The sequence below is a fragment of the Bufo gargarizans genome, chromosome 6 (genome assembly GCF_014858855.1).
Source record: "Bufo gargarizans isolate SCDJY-AF-19 chromosome 6, ASM1485885v1, whole genome shotgun sequence".
NCBI lineage: Eukaryota > Metazoa > Chordata > Amphibia > Anura > Bufonidae > Bufo > Bufo gargarizans.
Genome location: NC_058085.1, coordinates 266,903,604 through 266,930,013, shown reverse-complemented (window position 1 = coordinate 266,930,013; position 26,410 = coordinate 266,903,604). Strand labels below are relative to the sequence as shown.

The following is a 26,410-nucleotide window of genomic DNA, read 5'->3' as shown; positions in this document are numbered from 1 at the left end:
AGAGAAGGTTTTTACGGACGTGGCAATACCTAATGTCTTTTTTTTTTTCATTTACACTAATATAATTTTTTAAACAACAAAAAAAAATCGTGTTTTAGTGTCTCAATAGTCTGAGAGCCATATTTTTTGGCCGATTGTCCTATGTAGCTCATTTTTGCGGGATGAGGTGACGGTTAGATTGGTACTATTTTGGGGTGCATACACCTTTTTAATCGGTTAGTGTTGCACTTTTAGTGATGTAAGGTGACAAAAATTGCTTTTTTTACACTGTTTTTATGAAGAAAAAAAAATGATGGTGTCTATCGGACGGGGTGGATCATGTGATATATTTATAGAGCCGGCCGTTAAGGACGCGGCAATATCAAATATGTGTGTTTTTTTTATTTATTCCTATTTTTTTTATTATAAAATTAGGGGAAAGGGGCATTTTTTCTTTTTTTAACTTGAAACTTTTTTAAATTTTTTTATTTTTATTTTATTTTTTTAACTTTTTTAAACTTCATTTCTGTCCCACTCTGGGACTTCAACTTTTGGGGTCTGATCCCCTCTGCAATGCATTACAATACATCTGTATTGTAATGCATTGCCTGTTAGTGTATAATACACTAACAGTGTGGATCTCCTCTGCTCCCGTAGAAGGCAGGTCCCGATGCTGTGCAAGGCATCGGGCTGCCTTCTGACACATCGAGTCCCCACCAAAGCAGCACGGGGACTCGATGTGATCACTTAACCACAAACAACTTCTAAGTTGCTGTCAGCGCAGACCGCGGCATAGAAGGGGTTAATCCGCAGCGATCACCGATACGGGGTGGGGGGGGGGTGTAACAGTACCCCCCTCGGCATTGTCACAGGGTGCCTGCTGAATGATTTCAGCAGGCACCCCGTTCCGATCACCGCCCTCCACGCGGCGGTGATCGGAAATGCACATGGCGTACCTGTACGCCCTGTGTCCTTAAGTTAAGGACTCGGACATCAGGGCGTACAGGTACGCCCAGTGTCCGCAAGAGGTTAAGGGATGATCGATGACAATCTCACTTGACCTCCCTCAAACCACACATGCTTCACTGAGCAGCTTCTTCCTCAACTTTCAGCAGGCTATATTTCCACTTTCTGTAAATGTTTAGAAACCTCCCATTACCAAAAAATTTCTCTGGTGTGAAACAGTTTATAGAAGACTGGAAGAGGGGATATGCAGCTGTAGCTTTTCACTGTCAAAAAGCACAAGAGGAGAGGGGAAAAGCAGAGGGAGACGTGTAATTGGCTCAGAGCACCCCATCCACTCGGGGAAAATGTGCAGTAATGTGTGACTAGACCACGTGTAATAAACAGGCAATCAGGCAGCATTACTTCAACGCTGTGGGTGGGTACGCTTTCTGAATGGGATGATTTTGTCCCATCAAGATATCGTTTCAGAAAAAAGGAATTAAGCAGTTTTCCAGTAGTCCGGTTTGCTTCACATAGACTTTATTATGTACATTACACGGAATCCATTTGGTGCCGCTGATAATAGACAATGCATTAGTTGGTGCAACAGTTCAGATTGTGAAAACTGTTGCTGTCGTTTAATGACAACTATGTGAACCATACGGAACTACTGGAGTGACCAGGTGACATGACTGCGGCACGTATTTATAGCTGCTTGTAAGCAGTGGGATTGATGAAGGGGACAATGGCTTGTGATTCACAAAATCATTTACAAAGCTGGAAAAAAATGACTTCCCCTCTTTCCAGGATTCTGAACAACCAGGGCCAGAGTCAAACCAGACGGAGGTGGTAGAGGATTTTGAACGGACCCCAAGTGGGAGGGTGAGGAGGCACTCAGCGCAAGTCGCAGTCTTCCATTTGCAGGAAATTGCAGAGGATGAGCTGGCGAGAGAAGAAAGCCGAAGGAGAAAGAAGGAGGATTTGGTACCTGACAGCAGGAGGGTGAGAGGCAGATTATGAGGATTTGGGGTGTCTAATGTTTACAGGTACAGTGCTTAGAGATGGAAGTCCTGCTCATAAGTATAATATGGGAAGGTAAGTGCACTGTCTACAACCATTGCCTGCCGTCATGTCACATCTGTAGAAATATATCCTGCAGCCGTCTAGTTATGTCTGAGATCTAGTTAGGATGTCTAACATGCATGTCATGTGACAGTTGAACTACCTCCGCCCTGGCCTGCCGACCTTTAACCCCCAGCTCCTGGATCGCTGGAAAGCGCTTGTGAAGGAGAACGGCTTCATTTGTTGTCCCAATAATGTGAGTGGACGTGGGTTTGTGGAGAGGGGAAAAGAGGACTAAATGAAAAAATGAAAATATGGAGTATTTCACAACCATTTTGAAAGTCTCTCCTTATAGTAGGTGAATGTGAACATACTTCTTTACATCTAGGCTGAACCTACTACTCCTCAAACTGGATACGGTTGTAGTAACCTGTCAGCTATATCGGGTCTGTACAGGTTTTCAGCCTCTGGATGTAAAAGAGTGTTCTAACTCACTGAAAGCCAGCAGGGATGTTGAAAATGGTGTAGAACTGGAGTACAAATTACAGTTTACAGGGGTTGTCCGGGTTCACAGCCGAACCCAGACATATTCCCATTTTCACCCCTCCAGCCCCTCTAACATGAGCAATGGAGCATTTCATGCTCCAATACTCTTCAGTGCAGGGCAAGGGCTTGTTTGTTTCACACTGCTAGGCAGAGGCTTCCGCCTAGCAGTGTTGCCGGTGATGTCACAGGCACTGATGGGCGGTCTTTAGCGCCTAGCTTACCCTGTGGAGAGCCCGGTACGTCACTGGATCTCCATAAAAAGCCTTTGCCCTGCGTGATTCAGCACAGGGCAAGGTAGAGCATCGCAGCATGAAATGCTCCAGTGCTCATATTAGGGGGACTGCCTGGGTGAAAATAGGGGTATGTCCAGGTTCAGCTCTGAACCCAGACAACCCCTTTAAAGGGGTAATCCAGGAATGGATAAGGATGACCTATCCTCAGAATATGCCGCCATCATCATCATATTGGCGAGTGTCCGAGTCCCAGCACCCCCACCGATCAGCTGTTTCATGGAGCCGCCTCGCTCACCAGAGCTTTGGGGAGTGCAGCCGGGTCCCAGCAGCTTTCCAATTACAGTGCCATACATTCTACACAGCTGTGCTTGGTATTGCAGCTCGGCCCCATTAACTTCAGTTGGGCTGAGCTGTAACTAGACCGATATACTGATATCACATGGCCTAGGAAGAGGCCACAGCTCTCAAGGACCACCAGCCTCTTCTAACAGCTGATCGAGGTGGGTCCCAGGTGTCGGACCCCCACCGATCTGATATTAATTACCTATCCAGAGGAAAGATCATCAATACTAATTACTGGATAACCCCTTTAATATAAAAAAAAAGGTGTAAAAAATACCAGTAAAAAAAAAGTTCCTGGTAGTCATGTTTGTAAAAATGAATTCCCTCCAATGGGATGGCAACCAATATGGTCGTCCTTTGAACTGCTAAAAGGGGCAAATATACTATCCTATGCTATCTTGCAGTTTATTTTCAGTGCAAATTTGCCATACAGGACTGACAGCCTTTTTGGAGGGTACAACAGGAGACATAGTGGTTGTCACCCAGCTTTCCCACAGACAGAACCTAGAAACCAATGAATAGAACTTTAAGGGTACCTGTACACGGGTGCAGGTTTACAAACGGAAAGTCCACACAGATTTCTGTGCTGTGCATTTCTGCACCAAAAACCACATGTTCTACTTTTTTTTTTATGGTGCGGATTTGCTGAAATCCACGCAAACAATTGACATGTTGCAAATTTCAAAATCGCCACGACAGGTCGATTTCCACACATAAAGAAAAAAGCAAGACGTGAAATGTGTCTAATCTTATAAACTTTGTTGGTACTGTATTACGCTGTGGTATTCTCTCATGAAAAATTCACGTAATCTGCAGCGTGTGCAGGTAGCCTAAAGAAGAGCAGGAGTCAGGGACCTCTATTTACTGGGGACTGTTTTAAGGGGGGAATTGACTTTTAATGCCTGCCTTTTCACTTATCCTGTACTTTGCTTTAATAGTGTTGTGAAGCAATATATTCGAGCGTCTCTGGGTTGAAGGCTCATCTAGCAAACTGTAATAAGGTAAAAAGTTACTTTACATTTCCAGATTCCCAACTTCATCTAAGAGGTGGTCTTCATCCTGCCACTTTTCCTTTATAGGGCAATCACTCTGGGGGGAAATATCGATGTCTCCTGTGCCAGAAGGAGTTCAGCTCCGAAAGCGGTGTAAAGTATCACATCCTAAAGACGCACTCACAGGTTAGGAGATGGTTCCTGAGGAATGTAGTGAGTGGTAGACTCACTGTTGAGCTAAGTAACCTGATGTTGGGGGAATAGCAGGTATATCCCCGCCCCCCTCCCCCAATGCCTTGAAAAGGGGTTATGTCAAATCAAGCATGCCCACTGCAGTGTCTCCCATAGACTATAATGGTTATGTTGCCTGCACAGCCACTTCTCCACTACGTACCAGCGCCCCTGCGTTTATAAAAATGGTGGCGGATTCTGTGGTTGAATTTCCAATGTTCATTAATATTAATTTATGGCATATTGGGCGTACTCACAGCTATTTCCTTATCGTCTATAGACTGTAATGGAAATTGATCTTGTTTGTGCTGCCAACTCGCCACTAAGTACTGGGTACCCCCTGTTTTTTAAGGACAATTGGAGACCCAGTGGCTCATTTTTATCATATCAAGTATGCCTACTACCATATATCCCATCTAATGGAGGATGAGCATGTCTGTGTATCCATCTCTCCACCTGGCATCCCTGTGGGGTGTCGTGGAAGTGAGGTTCTTAGAATGGCTGCTTGGACACTTAGGAGTCAAGGGTACTTCTAGCATGGTATGGGGTCATGGGAAAGAGATATTTTGGTTGGAATGACCTTCTATTACTTGCTTTGTGTTCCCAGAACTGGTTCCGGGTGTCCAACGTTTCATTGCCACCCAAAAGGAAAAGGAGTTCAGAAATCTCACCGGATATGTTGGAGATAAAAGCAATAGACAAGAATAAAAAGAAGAAACTCGAGGAGAAAGGCCCGAGTCCGCCTCCCACAAAAGAGACTCCAGTTGCACTAATAGCCCAGCCTAAAAAAACATCAAGTAAACTCGGGACGTGTACAGGACCCAAGGGGAAAGTGCGGAAGGGTGGCCCATCCAGAAGAGGGAAATAACACCCATCTGGTGCCTCAGTCCGGTTCAAAAGCCCACTTCAGTAGCTAACAGTAATCACACCAATCAATATACACATTCCTATGTGTGCTCACCGCTACAGCGTAACACAGGACCAAGTATACTCAATATCGTCTAGCTACTACTTGAAAGTCAGTATAGAAAATAGTGACGCTATTATTGAATATAAGTATATAAATTTATATAGAAAGGATATTCGCAGTCTAAAATTTAAGCTATATCGCCTCCAGAAAGGAAGCTACTGTAAGTGACAACTGTGCTCCTGGGGAGACACTGGTAACATTGTGTTTAGATGCAAAGTTTGCACTAAAGAATAGCGACCATACAGGACCTTGGATACTAACTGCAAACTGTGCAGCCTGCAATCTCGATGCTCCTCCTTATCTGCGCCAATGTCTGAAAAGAAGCGTTACTGAGAAATGTGACTTAAAAGGGTTTCTCAGTTTTACCAATTAAAATTAATAAGGGGTTGTAAGGGACTAGAAACTGCACCACTCTTGTGAATGGTTGTGTTTGGTATTGCAGCGCAGCTCCATTCATTTTAAAGAAGTTATCCCATCTTGCAGTTTCCACGGCGAGATGGGACTAAGCACCAGGAACAGGTGAGCAGGCTGGCGCTCCGCTGCTTATGTAACTCTTAGGCTCCGTTCAGGCGTCCGTAGTGTTTTGCGGTACGCAGCTGCGGACAAGAATAGGACATGCTCTATTTTTTTTGCAGAGCCACAAACCGGAAGTTCAGGGCTGTGGACTGGAAATGCGGATGCGGACAGCAAACTGTGTGCTGTCCGCATCTTTTTCGTCCCATTGAAAATTCATAGGTCTGCACCCGTTCCGCATAATTGCGGAACAGATCCAGACCCATTTTACGGACGTGTGAATGGACCCTAACTGTGGTGAACAGGAGCTACGCAAACAGCTATGCTGCTTCTGTAACTCTCGGAGCTACGACAACAGTGAGTGCTGGCTTGCTTGGCTGTTTCCGTACGCCTGGCCACCTGAGGCTGACGCTTAATCCCATCTCGCTCCTTTAATGTGGCTTTGCATCAATACCAGTCACAGTCATGGACAACTGTGGCACTGTTTCTGGAAAACCTGCAAATCCTTTCATACAACCCATTTAACCGTTGTATTACAAAGTTGCAACTTGCAATTTTCTTATGTTTAATTCAACACTATTTTCAGACTTTTTGCTTGCTGTCAGTGAAAGGATACATTCAGAATGTAAAAATCTTCACGATGGTATGTGACTCGCACAGTAGCAGATATTTTGTAAGCGAGCACCGTAATAATGTTTCACTGTTTCACTCCTTCCCTATTTTTTAAGAGATCTGCTTGTTTTGAATCCAGAGGGTGGAAAATGAATGCTAAAATGTGTTCCACATTTCAAAAGTCTGAAAAGGACCTTACAAGAGGCAAGGAAGTATGAAAAGCTGTGCACATGTGTCGGTTAGGCATGATTGGGGCAAGTCTCCAGCCTCTAGAGGTAAACAATATTGTCTGCATTTACTTTCATTCGAAAGTTGGAGACCTTTTGTTAATATTTACATATAACTGGAAAACCCCTCTAAAAACAACCTACATACTGTACAAACCTTACACCTGTAAGGAGGGTCAGGGCTCATTCACATGACTGCTATTGGCCCGGAAAAACACAGCCTGTGTGTCCGCCGCATCTCCCGGGCCCGACCACGGCTCCTCTGATCCTAACTGACTGCAGCATGAAGATTTATGATAGTCAGCACCTATCTGTTTGTAGGTCTAATGTACTGTACCCACATTCATCATGTGAGCATAGTACGATAGACTCACAATCCGATAGGAACTGACTACACCATAAATCTCTATGATGCAGTCAGGTCAGGGGAGCCACAGTCGGGCCAGGAGATGCGGCTGACACACAGGCTGTGTTTCTCGGGCTGATGACAGCCGTGTGAATCAGCCTTTACCTCCCTTTCAGATGTTGATTGGAATGCTTGTTGTAGCTGGAGCTAGTGCGAGTTGCGATCCAGTCTCCCTCCACCTCGGCCGCTGGGATACTCTGGTTCCTGGCAACCAAAGGTGCCCTTCAGAAGGAGATCGGAGCACATCTCAGACTAATAATACAGCTCTGGCATCAGCGGGCATTTCTGGTCGGCATCTAAAGGCAAGGTAAGGAATATCTCCTTACACATATAACATAGCATCCCTTAAACCTATAGAGCAAATAAAGTCTCATTTATCCAAGTTTGAAGTTGCATAAAAGTTGTAGTGTGCCGCACGCATGTCATATCCCAGGTCCATAGACTTGCACTACAGATTAAACTGATTGCCGGGCTTTTTATGCATCTACATACAATGTTACCATGCAGCGCTCGCCCTGCATTCAGACATTCCCTGTTGAAATCCAGAAAAACAAATGAAGACAGTGGATGATGAGAATAGAAGCAGTTGTTTATTGACTCTGGTATAAAAAAAAAAGAAAGAAGAGACATTTAATTTATATATTTAAAAAGCACTTACCGATCCTCCACTGGTTAATCTCTGTTCTCAGGAGACTGCTAGACTATAATGTCATATAGTACATGTCTGGAACCCTGCAGCTAGGAAGCCATTCATAAGACGCTTGTGGTGCACACAGCGGAGGTGACCATTTTGTTAAATACAGTAGCAACTGGACTAATGTGTGAGAATACAGCGTGCTGTGTGTGTAGCGTGCTGTGTCTATTGTATTGTCAGGAATGTTGTCTCCAACATGGATGCCTCCACTGCGTGTCCAAGTGAAGGTCTTAAAATGTAGCTCTGTTCTTGGACACGCTCAGGTTAAAGTATCATGTTGTGGCAAATGACTTGATTTTGCTCGCATTGACGTGTCTTCTAATCCAGTTCCATCTTCATTTCTCCAGGTTTCCCCAGGTCTCATAGCAGGCGCTAGTGTCTCACTGCTGCCCCCTGCTGGTTCAGTGTCGGTAGAGAGCAAGTTCTGCCGTGATGCTTTAAGGGTAGAGCTACACAGCGATTTTGTCGCACACGCCCATCTTGTGCCCAGGTATTGCAGTGTAGAGGGCTGCCATAGGAGTGAATGAAATCTCAGTGAAACTCACATGTTTACTGCGACACTTGTATCGCAAAAAAACAATGTTGTTTTTTTCTTTTTCTTTTTTTTTGCAATTCACGTGTCGCGGTTGCAGCAAATTTGCGAGATGCACTGCAACACCATTCATTCCTATGGCAGCCCTCTACAGTGCGATACTTGGGCGTTACACATGCCGCTCTCAAAATCGCTGTGTAGCCGTACCCGAATTGATGTGCAAGTCAACATGGTGCTGATAGAGAACAAGTGGATTCCAGCAGAATTGTGAGTGCAGTTTTGGATGTGATCAGATTATATGACTCGGGCAAGATGAGTATTTGCTAAAGATTATTAGAGCCGTCCAGTAACGGAGCTTCACTTTAACACTAAGCACCTACAGTACCCAGACACTTGTTGTTTCTCTATAATATATTCCACTCTTAAGTTTCCCTTGGTTGACCTTAAAGCCCATCCATAATCATCCCCCCTGCTCACGCTTTTATTTGTATCCATATAAGACCAGATATTCAGCCGCAGCTTTGTAGGTGTGTAGGGCAGGTACTGATTTGCGCACTGGAGTGCAGCTCTGAGTGTGCCAGTTCCCTGTATTCCTCTCATTTCTCCAATGTACATTATTAAGCATCCGGCTTCATGTTACAATAAAAGGACAAGATTCTGGCACCTTGCGTGGTCTGGTATGTGTCAGTGTTAGGGCCCTAGCACACGACGGTATGCCCTCCAAGACATAAGATCCTTGAGCAGGCCATATGTCCCGGAGCGTTATTGATTGTGCGCACGGGAGCACGCGGCATCAGAGATTACAATGATGCTGTGCACGTCGGGCCGCCCGCGGAGCTATTGTCCTGCACTCATAAAATCATATGAGTGCGGGGCAGTAGTCCTGCAGGCGGCTTGATATCCACAGTATCACAGTGACCTATGATGCTGTACGCTCCCCTGCACATGATCAATGCCGCTTCGGAACATATGGCCCGCATGTTTTCGAGAGCATACGGTCGCGTGCAAGGGCCGTTGTTTTACCAAAGAACTGCAACCTAAGGCCTTATTCACATATCAGTGTTCGGTCAGTAATTTCCATCAGTGATTTTGAACTAAACACAGAACAGATGCAGATCTATCCCTATATCTTATGTCTGTGGAGGCTCCAATCCTGGTTTTGGCTCACAATAACTGATGGAAAACACTGACATGTGGACAAGGCCTCATGCACACTACTGTATTTTTTGTTCCTCATCAGATCTGAATTTTTTGTGGATCAATTAATTTCAATGGGGCCACAAAAAATGTGGACAGAACAAAGTGGGGCACATTTACTAAGACCAGCTTTTGACGCCAGTCTTAGTTTTGCCCTCTGCGCTGACGCTAGATCCGTCTTATTTATGATGAGCTGTGCGCTTCATCAAAAATTAGGTACATCTGTGGCAGTCCATGCGCCTGGAGTAAAAACTATGCAGCCCCCGGCTGGCGTAGTTTTTAGCTAACATTTGCGCCTGTTTCCAGGTGCAAATGTAAGTAAATTTGCTAGGGCTGCAGTCCCAGCACGGCCCCAGACATGCCCAACTGGCATACCTAGCACAAAACCAGCCGTGCAACACAATATTGTCACACAGTTGGAAAGAGAAGGGGACTTGCGTCTAAAAGTGTTGCAAGACCCTTAGGCCCCTTGCAGACGAGCGTAAGCGGATTAAGTCCGGATGCGTTCAGTGAAAAATGCATGATTCCGCAAGCAAGTTCATTCAGTTTTGTATGCGATCGCGTTCAGTTGTTCAGTTTTTATCACGCAGGTGCAATGCGATTTAATGCGTGATAAAAAACTGAAGGTATACAAACAACATCTCTTAGCAACCATCCGTGAAAAACACATCGTATCCGTACTTGCTTGGGGATGCAATGTGATTTTCACACAGCCCCATTCACTTCTAAGGGGCAAGCGTTGTGTGAAAAACGCAGAATATAGAACATGCTGCGATTTTCATGCAACGCACAAGTGATGCGTGAAAAACAACGCTTATGTACACAGACCCATTGAAATAAATGGGTCTGGCTTCAGTGTGGATGCAATGCGTTCGCATCACGCATTGCACCCATGCAGAATACTCGCTCATCTGCAAGGAGTCTTAGTAAATGTGCCTCAGTGTGCTGTTCGCATCCGTATGTCTGTTCCGCAGTCCTGCAAAACAAAATAATATATATATATAACATATCCTATACTTGTCCATTTTGTAGACAAAGATAGGACATTTGTACAGTAGGGGAAAAAGAAAATGGCGGCATGCACACAACCAGGATCTGCTGTTTGTGAAATAAACATGGCTGCTGTATCTAACATGATCTATTATAAACATGGCTGTCATATCTAACATGACCGCTGTATCTAACATGACCTATTGTAAACATGCTGCTGTATCTAACATGACCTGATATATACATGGCTGCTGAATCTAACATGACCTATTATAAACTTGGCTGCTGTATCTAACATGACCTGATATAAACGTGGCTGCTGTATCTAACGTGACCCGATATAAACATGGCTGCTGAATCTAACATGACCTGATATATACATGGCTGTTGTATGTAACATTAGTGATGGATGAAAAATCGTCCAGGACGATTCGCGAACGCAGCACTCCACGTTTTTGTATCCTTCAGCTTCCATAAAAAAATGCATACGTTAACGTAATTTTTTTTTTCCACCATGGAACTGTATGGTGAACAGACGCCACTGTACGGCATCAGTCTGAGGCATCTGTTAACGCATACATTTTTGGTATTAAATAGGTGTCAAAAATAGGATGTGAACCCGGCCCTAACTACCTATCAATATGAAGCTGTATACCTAGGCCCTTATATCTCTATAAGGCCCTGGAATAAGGTTAGGACTAGAGACAACCCATTCCTCCCCAGATGGACGAATGGAAGTCTCTGTCTCAGGCCCAGATACAAACAGGGAATATAACAAACCCAATACAATAAGAAAAGACAAGACTTAGTTGAAAGTAGAAAACTGGCAACTCCAGAAACACCACAGAGTACAACCGACCAGCTAGTTTGAAGACAGGAAGAAAATCAATAAACCGCACCTCCAAGAGTGAGAAGCGGCTACTTATGGGGAAGATAAACTACAACAAGCAACATCTGAGGCAAGGGGTGTGGCATTCACCAAAACAGACACAATAAGATCCACAGGGAACTTGTCAATTTAATCCCCGAGTTGCCAGTCTCTCCGATCTCCTGGTACCTGCTACGGGAACGTCCATGACAGTACCCCTACTTCTACAGGTGACCTCCGGGCACCCAGGACCAACCTTATCCGGGTGAGATCTATGAAGGGCATTCACTAAACGATTGGTATAAACGTCGGATGCCGGCACCCACATCCTCTCCTCCGGTCCATAACCTCTCCAGTGGACAAGCTATTGAAGGGATCCCCGGAGAACTCGAGAGTCAACTATTTTCGCAATCTTGAATTCCAAATTACCGTCCACCATGACCGGAGCGGGTGGCAAGGAAGATGGCTGTAAAGGTTCCACATATTTTTTAAACAAAAACCTATGGAACACATTATGAATTTTCAGGGCCTGAGGAAGCTCAAGACGAAAAGCTACAGGATTAATAATGGCCAGTAAGGTACCGTCAACTTAAAGGGGTTGTCCAGGTTCAGAGCTGAACCTGGACAGCCCTCCATTTTCACCCAGGCAGCCCCCCTGACATGAGCATCGGAGCAGTTCATGCTCCGATGCTCTCCTTTGCCCTGCGCTAAATTGCACAGGGCAAAGGCATTTTTCAGAGTTTCGGTGACGTACCGGGGCTCTCTATGGGGCTGACAGGAACCTAGGTGACGTCACCGGCACTGATGGGCGGGATTTGGCTCTGCCCTAGCCAGTAAAACGGATAGGGCAGAGCTAAAGCCCGCCCCTCAGAGCCGGTGACGTCACCGAACACACTGCTGGGCGGAAGTTACCGCCCGGCAGTGTGTTATTGAAAACAAAAGAGCCCGTGCCCTGCGCGATCTAGCGCAGGGCACTGGAGCGCATCGGAGCATGAGACGCTCCGATGCTAGGCTCGGGGGAGCTGCCGGGGTGAAAATAAGGGTATGTCCGGGTTCAGCTCTGAACCCGGACAACCCCTTTAATGTTTCTTGTGGACAGCCACACAGAATCACCCACACTTAGGTCCGGACCATTCATATGTTTCCTGTCAGCCACACGTTTATATTTGTTGCCCATATTTTTCAAGTTATTTTGAATTTTTCGCCATATCGGTGACAATGATGACGAAAAACGTTCTTCCTCAGGGATACCAGAAGTAAAACGGCGACTCACCAGTGGACTCCTGACTACGATTGTTTATGGCAAACTCTGCCATAGACAAAAAGGAAGATGACTACTCCTGGTTCTCAGATACAAAACATCTGAAGTAAGCCTCCAGACTCTGATTAGTGCACTCCGCCTGTCCATTCGACTGAGGATGAACAAGCCGAAGAAAAGGACAGTTGAATTCCCAGACGAGTACAGAACGCCTTCCAGAACCTGGAAACAAACTGAGTGCCGCTATCCGAGACCACGTCAGAGGGAATGCCATGGAGTTTCACAATGTTTTCAACAATTCCCCGTGCAAGGGTTTTAGCATTAGGTAGGCCTGGTAATACAATAAAATGTATCATTTTACTAAAGCGCTCAACTACCACCAGAATAACTGTCTTTCCTGAAGAATTGGGTAGATCAGTGATAAAGTCCATGGATACATGAGTCCATGGTCTGGACGGAATGGGTAACGGAAGTAAAGATCCAGAAGGTCGAGTATGTGTCACCTTGGCATGTGTACAGGTACTACAGGCTGACACATAGTCCTTCACACACTTACGCCACCCCGGCCACCAGAATCTACGAGATTTGAGGTTAGCAGTGGACCTACTCCCAGGATGTCCTGTAAGAACCGTACAATGATGTTCCTCCCACACCTTGTGACGCAATTCTAGTGGCACAAATAGTTTCCCAAAGGGGCACGAAACCGATGCGTCTCCCTGAGCCTCTAACACCTTCACCTCAAGGTCAGGGTAAAGAGCGGATATCACCACCCCTTTAGACAGTATGGGACTCGAGTTTTCAAAATCACAGCCTCCAGGGAAACTATGTGACAAGGCGTCCGCCTTGACAGTCTTAATCCCAGGACGATAGGTGACAATGAAATTGAATCTGGTAAAAAACAGGGCCCATCTGGCTTGTCTTGGATTCAGTCGTTTCGCCGACTCCAGATAAGCCAGATTTTTGTGATCGGATGAATCGCCCCTTCCAACTAATGATGCCATTCCTCAAAAGCCAATTTAATGGCCAGCAACTCATCACATCACAATTTCTCTCAGCGGGGGATAGTTTTTTCGAGAAAAATGCACATGGTTGCCATTTACCAGGTGATGGGCCCTTTGGCAAAACTGCTCCTACCTCCACATCGGATACGTCCACTTCCACCAATATGGGAGCAGAAGAGAAGCATTCCTTAATCGCTGAAAAGGCTTGCAACGCCGAATCAGACCATACAGAGACACCCGTCCCTTTCTTGGTCATGTCTGTTAGGGTTTTACTATTGTCGAATAATTCTTTAATACATTTTCAGTAGTAGTTGGTGAATCCTAAAAAACGCATAAGAGCCTTCAGATTTTCGGGTCGATCCCAGTCCAATACAGCAAGGAATCTAACAAACACAATACAAAATTAAGCATTCACCTGACGTAAAAAGAACTATTCTTTGTTCTGGGTGGTGGCGGATATGTGTGGGATGGCATGAGGAAATTCAATTACACGTGGTCATCACAGGTGTTGAATTCCTCCGAGATCCATGCCTCATTGATTTTTTTAAAATGTGAGGTAGTCCATGTGACGAAACCAACCTCGCCACAGTGTTTTGGAGGGGGCTGGTTGCTAGCCTCTTGCCTCAGGATTATGGCCCACAGTAACTTTTAAACCCCTGAACCTATTCCAGGGAATTTTGGATAGGTTTGTCCCCCAAGTTATACGGTTTAAATTGATGTAAGTTATATGTATGGACAATGTAACCTCACAAAGTTGTAACAACTAACAACTAATAAGTGTAACTTGTCAGCTTGGGAGGAATATGCTGGGTGTGGTTCTATTGTCCCATTGTGTGTTTAAATGGTGTATCTGTCCTGTGTCGCAGTCTCCCTTCTGGTCCTCTAGGGGGCGGGAACGATTGGTTGCTGTATTTACATTGTGTGTGTTGTGAATTACTGATTGGTTGGATTTCAAAACCCTGTGGGCAGTACTATGTTTGGTTTTTATCAATAAAAGAGGCTGTACTTGAAGTACAGTCAGATCACTGCTGACCCTCAAGACAGAGCCTTGTCTCGTTATTGGGGGGATTCCCTGTATGCTGTTAGAGACTGATTGCCAGGAGTTTAAGCTGATTGGATCCTTTTCCTGTTCGTCTGCTGACAGCTATTTGTGAGGTTCCAGTTTGGAGTGCTATTTTGTATCCAGTTCGGGAGGTTGGTGTTCTGCAGTAGCTGTGCCTGTCTCTCGGAAAGGGGCATATCGCCTAAACGGATCTTAACCCCTTGTCTGCTGAAACGGTCCGTTACATTGGTGGCAAGCAGCGGGATCGTTCCTACAGCCAGAAGGACAGCTACAGGAGACACCATTTCTTTGGATTCTACAATTTAAGGGCAACGCATGTCCCAGTACAGCGACCCTAAAAGCACCAGGATGGAACCAGCAGTGTTATACGAGGAGGAGGACCCGGACTGGAGGGATGCAGACAGAAAGGAAGTCTGGTATGATGCCCTGGAAAATGCCCAGCGGCGGCGAGGTGAGAGTCTCCCCAGTTATGAGCAGCGGCTACAAAAGCGTGTGGCGATGCGGATGGGTCTCTTGGGAGAGCAGCCCCTGGATGACTGGGTAACAGAGCTCCAGAACCTGGTATGTAAGGAGCTTTGGCTAGAGGACGCTTACCAGGCCCTAAGGTGGCATGTCATTCAACATTCCCCCTGGATGGCTGAGCACGACAGACCCGAGGGTGAGGATTATAATGGACCTGGGTTACTATGGGATGCCTTGGAGGAGGACATTGATCTTGGCAGCACGGAGGAGTCTAGGTTTTGGGACATCTACGACTACCGGATGGGCATGCATGATTATGCTGACGAAAGGGAGGTGAGCAAAGACATGATCCACCTGGTAACAAGGGAGTGGGAGCTGGAGCAGACCTACCAACACCTGCTCAGCTCTGTACATCCCCAACCTACTCGACAAGTAGAGCCAGATCTGCCCTCCTACAACTGGAAAGACTTGCCGGCGATACCCCCTGCTTCCCTACCAACTCCCAAAGTAGGGAACTTCATTGACTGGTTCTGGGAAGACGTCCCGACGGCAGGTAGAGATGGGACCGAAGTCTCTCCACCGGCCCTACAGGGATGCTGGGTAGCCGGCCCAGATCCCCAACCACAGGGGGACAGCACCCCTAACTTCGATGGTGCAGATGGGACCGCGGTCTCTGCACCAGGCCTACCAGGATACTGGACGGCCGGTTCAGATCCCCCACCAACCCTGCAGGAATGCCTGGAGGAGGAGGTAAGCGATTCCTCCTCTCCACAGCCGATCTGCAACAAGGTCCTGGGGATAGGATTTCCTGATCCCATCCCAGCGGAAGAGCTGGCCTCTGGGCAGAGCGCAGTTGGCCTCTGCCCTCCCCTATCCTCTTCTCCAGAGCCGGACTTCCCACAGGCTACCCCAGCGGAAGAGCTGGCCTCTGGGCAGAGCGCAATCGGCCTCTGCCCTCCCCTATCCTCTTCTTCAGAGCCGGACTCCCCACAAGCGACCCCAGCGGAAGAGCTGGCATCTGGGCAGAGCGCAGTCGGCCTCTGCCCACCAAGTACCTACAGCTCCAAGCTGGAGAACCACAAGGCAGCAAGGAGTCACAGATGCCCACTCAACAGCTGGGGACATACGGAACAGAGCCAGGCCCCAAAATTCAACAGGTCCAGTATGGGGTTGTGGTTGGACTGCCAGACTAACTCAGGTACTGACCGTGAGGTCAGGTATCTGGTTAGTCTTCCCTGGAAGGGGGAGATGTGTGACGAAACCAACCTCGCCACAGTGTTTTGGAGGGGGCTGGTTGCTAGCCTCTTGCCTCAGGATTATGGCCCATAGTAACTTTTAAACCCCTGAACCTATTCCAGGGAATTTTGGATAGGTTTGTCCCCCAAGTTATACTGTTTAAATTGATGTAAGTTATATGTATGGACAATGTAACCTCACAAAGTTGTAACAACTAACAACTAATAAGTGTAACTTGTCAGCTTGGGAGGAATATGCTGGGTGTGGTTCTATTGTCCCATTGTGTGTTTAAATGGTGTATCTGTCCTGTGTCGCAGTCTCCCTTCTGGTCCTCTAGGGGGCGGGAACGATTGGTTGCTGTATTTACATTGTGTGTGTGTTGTGAATTACTGATTGGTTGGATTTCAAAACCCTGTGGGCAGTACTATGTTTGGTTTTTATCAATAAAAGAGGCTGTACTTGAAGTACAGTCAGATCACTGCTGACCCTCAAGACAGAGCCTTGTCTCGTTATTGGGGGGATTCCCTGTATGCTGTTAGAGACTGATTGCCAGGAGTTTAAGCTGATTGGATCCTTTTCCTGTTCGTCTGCTGACCGCTATTTGTGAGGTTCCAGTTTGGAGTGCTATTTTGTATCCAGTTCGGGAGGTTGGTGTTCTGCAGTAGCTGTGCCTGTCTCTCGGAAAGGGGCATATCGCCTAAACTGATCTTAACCCCTTGTCTGCTGAAACGGTCCGTTACAGTCCACACTGTCGTGAGCTAGGCAAGTGCGCTAATCGGTCATGATCCCCCCTGCTGCACTGAACGTCCTTTCAGACAGGACACTCGATGAGAGAGTTCCATGGCAAATTGTGCCAGCTCTGGCCACAGGTCAAGCCTGCACACCCAGTAGTCAAGGGGTTCCTCGCTTCTCAGAGCGTCCACATCGGGCGTTACCCCAATGTAGTCGGACACCTGTTGGTCTAGGCGTTTCCTGAGGCTGGAATCGGAGGGCGGCTGTCAATGGGTTGTATGCAAGAATGGTCAAACCACCCTCTTTTTGCAGGCGCAGTAAGATTGGTACCCCCACCTGTTTCACTGAATTCCTCTGTCGTGCCCGCAACAGCAGAATGCAGCATCTCTCACAGAAAGGCCTGAAAATGCTGCATTCTGCCAGCCCTCTGTGATGCTGGTAACATGTCCGCCATTTTGTGTTTGTACCGGGGGTCTAAGATTGTTGTCACCCAGTACAGGCCCTTGACCTTTATGCTTTTTATTCAGGGGTCCCTCTTCAAACACTGGAGCATGAAGGCCCCCATTTGCACTAAATTGGAAGCGGTGGAGCACCCTGGATCCTGCTCATCGCTCAGGAGAATGTCGTCCTCTGTCTCCTCCCCCATCCACGGACAACAACAGGGATCCCCGAAAAGTTTAAAGCCTGCTCTTCTTGCTCCTCCTCCCCCCAGCCACCATCCTCCTCTGACTCCTCTTCAGACTCCTGCTGACCTGTCTCAGATGGAGTAGCCCCCCCTGGAAATTCATTCAGCATTGCGACTTCCTCATCTTCCAGCTCCTGCTCCTGATGGTTTGATCAATGACACGACGCAATGCACGCTCCAGAAAGAAGACGTAAGGTACGATGTCACTGATGGCGACCTGGCTGCGACTGACCAGTTTGGTGATCCCATCAAATGGCCGAGGTGAAAAAAACCAAGCTCTCCAGAACTGGTCCTGCTGCAGAGTTTGTACAGGTAGTCATTAACGGCACGTTTCTGCTGGAGCAGCCTATCAAGCATATACAGATGTCTGACGGGCAAGTGGTGTCGACGCTGAATGTCAGCAAGGCAAACCATGGCCGTGTAAGATCTTCTAAAATGGCCAGAGATTTTCCTGGCCTGTCGCAAGACGTCCTAGAACCCGGGGTATTTGGCAACGAATCGCTGCAATACTAAGTTCAGGATGTATGCATTGCATGGCACGTTTTGCCTTGTTTCAGCGCGCTAAGCAGATTGGCAGAGCTGAAAGGAGTGCAGGACCAATGTGGCTCTTGGCTTCCAGGCACAGCAGCCGCAGCACAGCATGGTAACGTCTCACCTGCCACGTCAAATAGGTTTTGGGAAGCTTGGGGGTTGCAGCGGAAGAGGCGGTAGCAGTGGAAAAGGAGGATGGAGTAGGAGGAGGAGAAGAAGAAGAGGCAGGCCTGCATGCAATCCATGGCGGTAACACCAAATCCACACGGGTGCCACAGGTTACATGCTTGACGGCCGTCAGAAGGTTCACCCAGTGGGCAGTAAAAGTTATCTACCTTCCCTGCCCGTGTTTGCTAGACCACGTGTCTGTGATCAGATGTATCTTGGCCATATAGTTTAGGGATGCCCTAATGGGAGAAATATTTTCTTCCTGGGACCTTCCATTGTGGTGTGCCAATGGCCACAAATTTTCTAAAAGCCTCCGAGTCCACCAATTTATATGGCAGTAGTTGGTGGGCTAGCAGTTCTGACAAGCCAGCGGTCAGCTGTTGGGCAAGAGGATTATCCAGCGTCATAATTTTTTTATGCTGGAATATTTGGGCCATGCAAGCCTGCCTTTTGCCAGATGAACGCAACAACAGCACGGTGGAGGACAAATGAGATGAGAAGGAGAAGGCTGGAAGTGGAGCACCGAGAGTGTGGCTTTGTGGGTTCTGACAGCAAATGTATCTGGGCTCGGGGATGGGAGGCCAGGTGCCTTAAGGGGGCCTCCCTTGGTGAGTGTTGGGCTTACCCCGTGACTTATGCGTTGACAGCACAGACTGCAGATGGCAACACTATTGTCAGCAGCTGACATGTTAAAAAAAGCCCACACTGCGGAACCATATGCCGGCATCCTGGGAGGGCAAGATGTGATAGTGCATGGTGGATGGCTCGCTCCAGATACATTTGCAGTCTGCTTTTTGCCTCCTGTGCAATGCAAGTTCTGCCTGCTTCTCCTTCTCCCTATCTGCTGCTCCGTCTCACCCTCTGAACTCCCCTCCCTCTTCCTCTCTTGTGGGCACCCATGTGATATCCATCAACACGTCATCATCGTCACCTTAACCTCCACTGACAGAGATCTCGGAGTAGGCAGCAACAGCGGGGACCACCTTCCTTGGGCTGATCTGGGTACTGTCGTCAGACCGCTGGGTGGCGGCCGTTGCTACTTCCTCATCCGATGTCATGAATGGCTACGCATCTGTAAGGTCTGGGAATGGAAGGGAAAATAATTCCTCTGACTCGAGTGGTGGTGGTGTCTTTGAGGGTGCACACAGCAGTGAGAGTGAGGAGGTTGCAGATACAGAGGATGAGCCACTCAACCAACTCTAATGCGCCCTTTGAAGTTATCGCATGCGCCTTCTCCAACTTCCCACTTAGGCCCTGGCCTGGTGCTCCTGCCCGACCCCTACCATCCCTGCGGAACGGTCTGCCTCTTCCTCTGCCTGTCATCTTTTAAATGACCCTCTGCCTGTCTGTAGAGAAGAGCAGTATTTGTGGAAGAAGGTATATCGCATCACTCAGTCAGTATTTGGTGGAAAAAGGTATACAGCAATAGCACCCCTCAATCAGTATTTTGTGAAAATGAAAATTACTTACGGGTAATTGGATTTTCCTGAACCCATGACAGCTACGAGAGATGGATCCGCCCCCAAAGACAGGAAACCTGTGGCACAAAAAGGCAGAGACTCCTCTCTGCCCTCAGTATGACATTTCCACGGATTTGAGGAACTCTGCCGTATACATTATTTTTTTATTTATTTTTTGCGACACCCGTGAAAACACTCCACCACCTAAGATAAAGAAAGAAGGGAGGGGGGGAAAAAAGGGTGCTGTCGTGGGTTCAGGAAAATCCAATTACTCAAAATGGCTGATGTGATCCATCTTGCCAGAGTCTTCTTTGAGGCCTGATGTCCTTTGTTTTTTCCCTGAAAAAGAACAAATAGTGAGGAAGATTTCCTCCACTCCCTAGTCTGATTCAGGTACTGAATGAGACATCTTCTAACATCCAGGCAATGGAAAACTTCCTCCCTTTCTGAAGATGGATTATCATAAAAGGTTGGAAGAATAATTTCTAGTGATCTATGGAATTTAGTAGCCACTTTAGGTAAGAAAGCCGGGTCAGGTTTTGAAATTACTGTCCTGAAGGATAGTTGTATACGAGGGATTTATGGAGATCGCCTGGATTTCGGAGACTCTACATGCTGAAGTTAAGGCCACTAATAAACATAGCTTTAGAGAAAGGAATTTCATATTAATCTAATAGGCTCAAATGGAGAAGCTGTCAGGGCCTGCAGAACCAGATTTTGGTCCCAAGGGGCTATTCTCTGGGAAACACTAAGGGAAGATCTGGAAACTGCTTTAAAGAAACGCATAACCCAAGGATTTGACACTAAGCGTTCGGTAAAGAGGGCCAACAAGGCAGACACCTGGACTTTCAGAGTGCTTGGAGAGAGACTCTAGCACCTTATTTAGGGGTGAAGAGCCTGGAAGGTTTTTAAACTGAAGACCTGCGAAAAACAAAAACTTCTGCCAGGTTCTGGCATAAATAGACATAGTTATCTTTTTCCTGCTTCTTAAAAGGGTATTTTTTAAGTTGACAGAAAATCCCTTACCCCTTAACAACTGCCTCTCAAGTTCCACGCCGTCAGGTGGAGGTTGTCCACCTGCGGATGGAAAATCGGACCCTGAAAAAGAAGATCCTAAGTTGCCGGGAGCACCCAAGGATCTGAAATCGATAACTTCCTTAGCCATGTTAACCATGGCCTCTTTGGCCAAAATGGGGCGATTAGTATTGCCCTTGCCTGATCTTCCCAGATTTTTCTCAGGACTCGGGGAATCAGTGGGAAAGGAGGGAAGGCATAGGCCAGAGGAAAATCGCACCTGTGGAGGAAAACATCTAGTCCACAGGGGGATCCCTCTGGAGACAGGAAAAATAACCTTTTTGTTCTGAGCCATGGCAAGCAGGTCTATATATGGGAGACCCCAGCTTTCCGAGATCTGGATGAAGATCTTGTGGTCCAGGCACCACTCCCCCGGGAAATCTGATGGCGACTCAGAAAGTCTGCCTGGATATTTTCCTTTCCCCTGATGTGAATTGCAGAAATAGACCGGCATTTGCCCTCTACCATCTGGAGGATGTAACTTAGTGCTAGCATTAGCATTAGGTCCTGACACCTGGTCCCCCCCTGCTTGTTTATGTAGGAAACAGCTGTTGTATTTTCAGACATAATTCTTAGATCCTTGCCCATACATAGTGGAAGAGCTTCCTGAATTGCCTGTTTCACCACCATGAGCTCCTTTATGTTGGAGGAAGCCTTTATCAAGCTTCCCTCCCAACGCCCCTGAAAAGATAGCTTCTGAATGTGGGCCCCCCAGCCCCATGGACTTGCATCTGTTGTCAAACAAACAAACAATCTCGACCTTGATTTAAATTGTCTGTCTTCAACCACCACCTTAGGTTGAGTAGGGTCTGGGAAGATATTGTGAATTTCATATCTAGAGGAAGACTCCCCTTCTGCCAAGTCTCTAGAATCTCCCACTGCAGTTCTCTTATATGGAATTGTGCCCAAGTGACGGCTGGGATGCAGGAAGTTAAACTCCCCAGGATCGACATACCTTTTCTCAAGGTGATCCGGGGATGATCTATTAAATTTTGGATCTTCTGAAGAATTCCGCATCTTGAAGAAGCTGGGTTGGATTCTGTAGGAGAAGAAGTCAAGGCCAAGGCCTATTCAACGTCAGCAGTTCCTGGACCTAATCTTGGACTCCAGACACCAGAAGTGTTTGGCTATCTTCTCTTCTGTCAAAAAACACTTCTGGTGTCTGGAGTCCAAGATTAGGTCCAGGAACTGCTGACGTTGAATAGGCCTTGGCCTTGACTTCTTGTCCTACAGAATCCAACCCAGCTTCTTCAAGATGCGGAATTCTTCCAAGACTGCCAACTCACAAGCTTTCTCTGTTTCTGCCATAATCAAGAAATCATCGAGATAAGGTATAAACAATATGTCCTTTTCCCGGATGTGAGCTGACATTTCCTCTATCACTTTGGTGAAGACTCTGGGGGCCATTGCTAAACCAAATGGGAGTGCCTGGAACTGCCAGTGTTTCAATACCCCTTCCATCTGAACTGCAAATCTCAGATATTTCTGATAATCCTGATGGATCGGAACATGAAGATAGGCATCCTTCCAGTCCAGAACCGTAGGTTTATAGTTGAATTGATGGTCTCCATTCTGAACTTTTTCTCTAAGAGAAAGTGGTTCAATTTCTTTAAATTGATTATGGTTCTGTAGGAACCATCTGGCTTTTATACTAAAAAGAGAGAGGAATAAAACACCTCTCTTTCTTGATGCTTTGGGACTGCCCCTAGGACCTTCTTTTCTATTAATGACTGCACTTCTGACCTGGTCACCCCTCCATCTTTTTGCGCTGCTTCCGTAATCGCGAATCTTGAAGGAGGATTTAAACGAAATTCCAGCTTAAATTGCTCTTTTAATGTGTCCAGAATCCAAGGGCTGCTGGAAATCTGGGTCCATGGTCCATGCAGGAAGAAAGTGTTTTAACCTTCCCCCTACATGGTCCCTGGCATCATTGCTGTTCAGATTTCTTATCTCCTTTTGGTTTGTTTGTTGAAGAAAAAACCTCTTGCTCCTTCTCTCCGGGATCTTGATTTGTAAGACTTTTCTTCCTTAGTATTTTCTTTGTTATTCCGAAAGGAATGGAAGGAGCGAAAGGATCGGTTGGACCTTTCCCTGGAAAAAAAGGCGCCCTGTGTAGGAAATTTTTCTTTTTGTCAGCAGCCTTATCTAGCAGGTCATCCAGAGCTTCACAAGGCACTGCACATAGTCTTTTCTTAGACTGTAGGTCACCCTTCCAATTTTTTTGCCATAAGGCCCTGCGAGCGGAGTTAGCTAGTCCTGCTGCGCGGGCGGACAATCTAATAGCATCCGCTAAAAAAATCTACCACCTTTTTAATAGTAGCTAAAACGTCCTCTCTAGGGCTCTTGTTCTTTTTCTGTTCCTCTATATCTGACAACCACATAATAAGGGATCTGGCAGTACAGGTTGAAGCGATGGGAGGTCTGAAGGAAGACGTTGAGGCCTCCCAAGCTCCTTTCAGAAACCCCTCAGCTTTTTTTTTATCTAAGGGACCCTTTAAGGACCCCATGTCTTCGAATTGAAGAGCCGATTTCCTAGCTTCCTTAGATATGGCTACGTCAATCTTTGGCGTTTTGTTCCAGATAGCGGCTACGTCCTCTGAAAAAGGATATTTCCTCTTTCATTTTTTTTAAATAAACACTCTTTTGTTTGGTTTACACCATTCTTCATTAATTTAGGCTGATAAATTTTTATGCAAAGGGAAAGACCTAGACTGTTTTGTCTGCAAACATAATATCCTGTACCGATCTAGCCTCTTTTACGTCTTCTATTCCCATGGTTGCTTTGATTGCTTTCAAGAGTTTATCCACATCCTCCACGGGAAAGAAAGCTCTCTTAATTTCATTATTATCGGAATCTGAGGAGAGGGACGAAGCGTCAGAGTCCAAACAGAAAGACTGGACCTCTTCCCCCTCATCTGAGCCCGACTAAACCGCCTTAAACTCTTTTTCCTTTTTCTTAGATTTAGCTTCTCTGGAGCCATCAGGCTTCTTGGAGGATAAAGAAGCATTAATCTCAGCTCTTACAAAATTTTGCAGACAACTATGCATTGCTGGCATAACCTCTTGCTATAGTCAGAAGCCAGAGAACATTTGCGTAATTCACAAAGACGCCTCTTAGAAACTGCTTTTCTAAGTTTTTCCGAGGTCGGGTTGGCCGCCGGGTCCTCCATAGCCTCTTTTCTTTCTTCCTCCATGTTGCAGCTCTTGTCTCCAGACACTGTCAGCCCTCCGTGTCTTACAAACACCGGCAGCAATTTTCGGGTTCCAGTGGCTTTTTAACCACACCCCCTCCGAACGTGATGCGTCCGTGCATCCGTGCGCTTCAGGCCTCACTCTCAAACCGGAAGCGGTGGATCATGTGAGCAGAGCCAAGACTCCTCCCCCTGGCAGGATCTTCTGTCCTCTGCACCGACGGATGCTTATTGGTGCTTGCTATAACACCAAAGCATCGTGCCCCCCAGCGCTCAGGAACGCTGAGCTATCGCGCCTCTGCTCGTGCCGCACAAGAACGGCGGACCGCAGGTAACAGGGCAGCCTAGGGAGAGGAGAACGAACCACAGGCTTCCTCTCAAAGACAGGAAACCATACTGAGGGCAGAGAGGAGTCTCCGCCTTTTTGTGCTGAAGGTTTCCTGTCTTTAGGGGTTGATCCATCCTCTCTCGTGGTGCTGTCGTGGGTGAGGGGTAAAAAAGGTGTATATGGCACCCCTCAATCAGTATTTGGCGGAAACAGGTATATAGCACCCCTCAATCAGGATTTTGTGGAAGCAGGTTTATCGCAGCCCTCAATCAGTATTTGGCGATAACAGGTATATAGCAACTCTCAATCAGGATTTTGTGGAAGAAGGTATATCACACCTATACCAGTCCTTAAAAGGACTTTTGTGGCCCTATTAGCTAGCGTTTGATGTCCTTAACTGTCCCTGCTCCAAAATGCAACCTCTCCCTACACTGGCAAAACACATAATGTAAAATGGCTGCCAGATCGGGTTCTGTTAAAGGGTTGGGGGTGTGTCCATGTGCTGAAATGTCTCAATTGGCTGTCCTGTCCCACCTGATGGTCAAGGTTCGGCGCTATGCAAAAAAAATGGCATGTGTAAATATCGCCTGTAATGGATCTCCTAGCACCCCGACCGGGTACCTTGGTTGATGGATGCTCCCAGTGCTTCCTGAGGACTCCAAGCACTCCGCTCTACACCAAAACCACCACAGGAGCCAGGAACAGCTATTACAAGAGCTAGTAGTGATAGCCAGGGGAGTATAGCAAATCTTCAGCGTATAGCAATCCCCACACACATGAGACGAGGCTCTATGTTGAATGTAAAACAGCAACTCTTTAATGCGTTATTTTTCAGCCTTTTATGCAGGTCTCCTAGCAAGGGACACTCCCCCTGGGGCCCTTGTAGAAGACTGTGACAGTTTATATTTTAGCCAATCACATGCATTTACAATATTGAAACCTTCCCAGCAATTGTACAGAAAACCCCCTTCCCTCTGTCTGTAACGCAATCAACAAAATACAATGAGCATTGTCTTTGACGCAATTAACTAACACACTGGCATTGTCTGAGACGCAATTAACTAACACACTGGCATTGTCTGAGACGCAATCAACAATACAATTACCAAGCATAATGGGATAACTTAATCACTACCAGACAGAACACACACATTTTTCCCAACACACAGAAAACACCTCAAAACCCCACACATCCCCATAATGTATACATCCATGGATAGCTCTCATCTGGGTGAACAACATATCCAAAAATCACCCAGATCCGAGCAGGGGTTCCCGAATTCCATGGAAGTCACGTTTGGCCGGCCGCAAACATGGCTTTCCTGCCCAAAACAGTTCCACAGATTTAAGCTGTGCGGCCGGTCTGTCTTCTCCTTCAAAGTTAGTATGGGCCATAATCCTGGGGCAAGAGGCTGGCAACCAGGCCCCTCCAAAACCCAGTGGTGAGGTTTGTTTCATCACACATCTCCCCCTCCCAGGGAAAACTAACCAGATACCTGACCTCACGCCGGTCGGTACCTGAGTTAGTCTGGCAGTCCACCCACAACCAAATACTGGACCTGTTGAATTTTGGGGCCTGGCTCTGTTCTGTACGTCCCCAGCTGTTGAGTGGGCATCTGCTACTCTTTGCTTAATTGGTGTTCTCTAGCTTGGAGCTGTAGGTACTTGGTGGGCAGAGGCCGACTGCGGTCTGCCCAGATGCCAGCTCTTCCGCTGGGGTAGCCTGTGGGAAGTCCTTCTTTGGAGAAGAGGATAGGGGAGGGCAGAGGCCAACTGCGCTCTGACCAGATGCCAGCTCTTCTGCTGGGGTAGCCTGTGAGGAGTCGGCCTCTGCCCTCCCCCTATCCTCTTCTCCAGAGGCTGACTGCACTCTGCCCAGATG

General features: G+C 46.9%; 2 protein-coding genes across 6 annotated transcripts in view; both read left to right on the top strand.

Annotated features, from left to right (window-relative positions):
* ZNF512B (zinc finger protein 512B) overlaps positions 1-8,945 on the top strand; it is a 57,759-nt gene extending 48,814 nt beyond the window's left edge. For 3 of the 4 annotated variants that reach the window (XM_044296820.1, XM_044296818.1, XM_044296819.1), the window contains exons 13-18: positions 1,732-1,926; positions 2,141-2,242; positions 4,046-4,108; positions 4,187-4,285; positions 4,938-6,700; positions 8,100-8,945. In XM_044296820.1, coding sequence (XP_044152755.1) covers positions 1,732-1,926; positions 2,141-2,242; positions 4,046-4,108; positions 4,187-4,285; positions 4,938-5,198 — 720 coding nt within the window. In that variant the 3' untranslated portion in view covers positions 5,199-6,700; positions 8,100-8,945. The remainder of the gene's footprint in view (positions 1-1,731; positions 1,927-2,140; positions 2,243-4,045; positions 4,109-4,186; positions 4,286-4,937; positions 6,701-8,099) is intronic. The other variant, XM_044296821.1, reaches the window with a different exon arrangement.
* UCKL1 (uridine-cytidine kinase 1 like 1) overlaps positions 7,061-26,410 on the top strand; it is a 69,249-nt gene continuing 49,899 nt past the window's right edge. For both annotated transcript variants that reach the window (XM_044296823.1, XM_044296822.1), the window contains exon 1: positions 7,061-8,551. In XM_044296823.1, the coding sequence (XP_044152758.1) occupies positions 8,298-8,551 (254 nt within the window). In that variant the 5' untranslated portion in view covers positions 7,061-8,297. The remainder of the gene's footprint in view (positions 8,552-26,410) is intronic.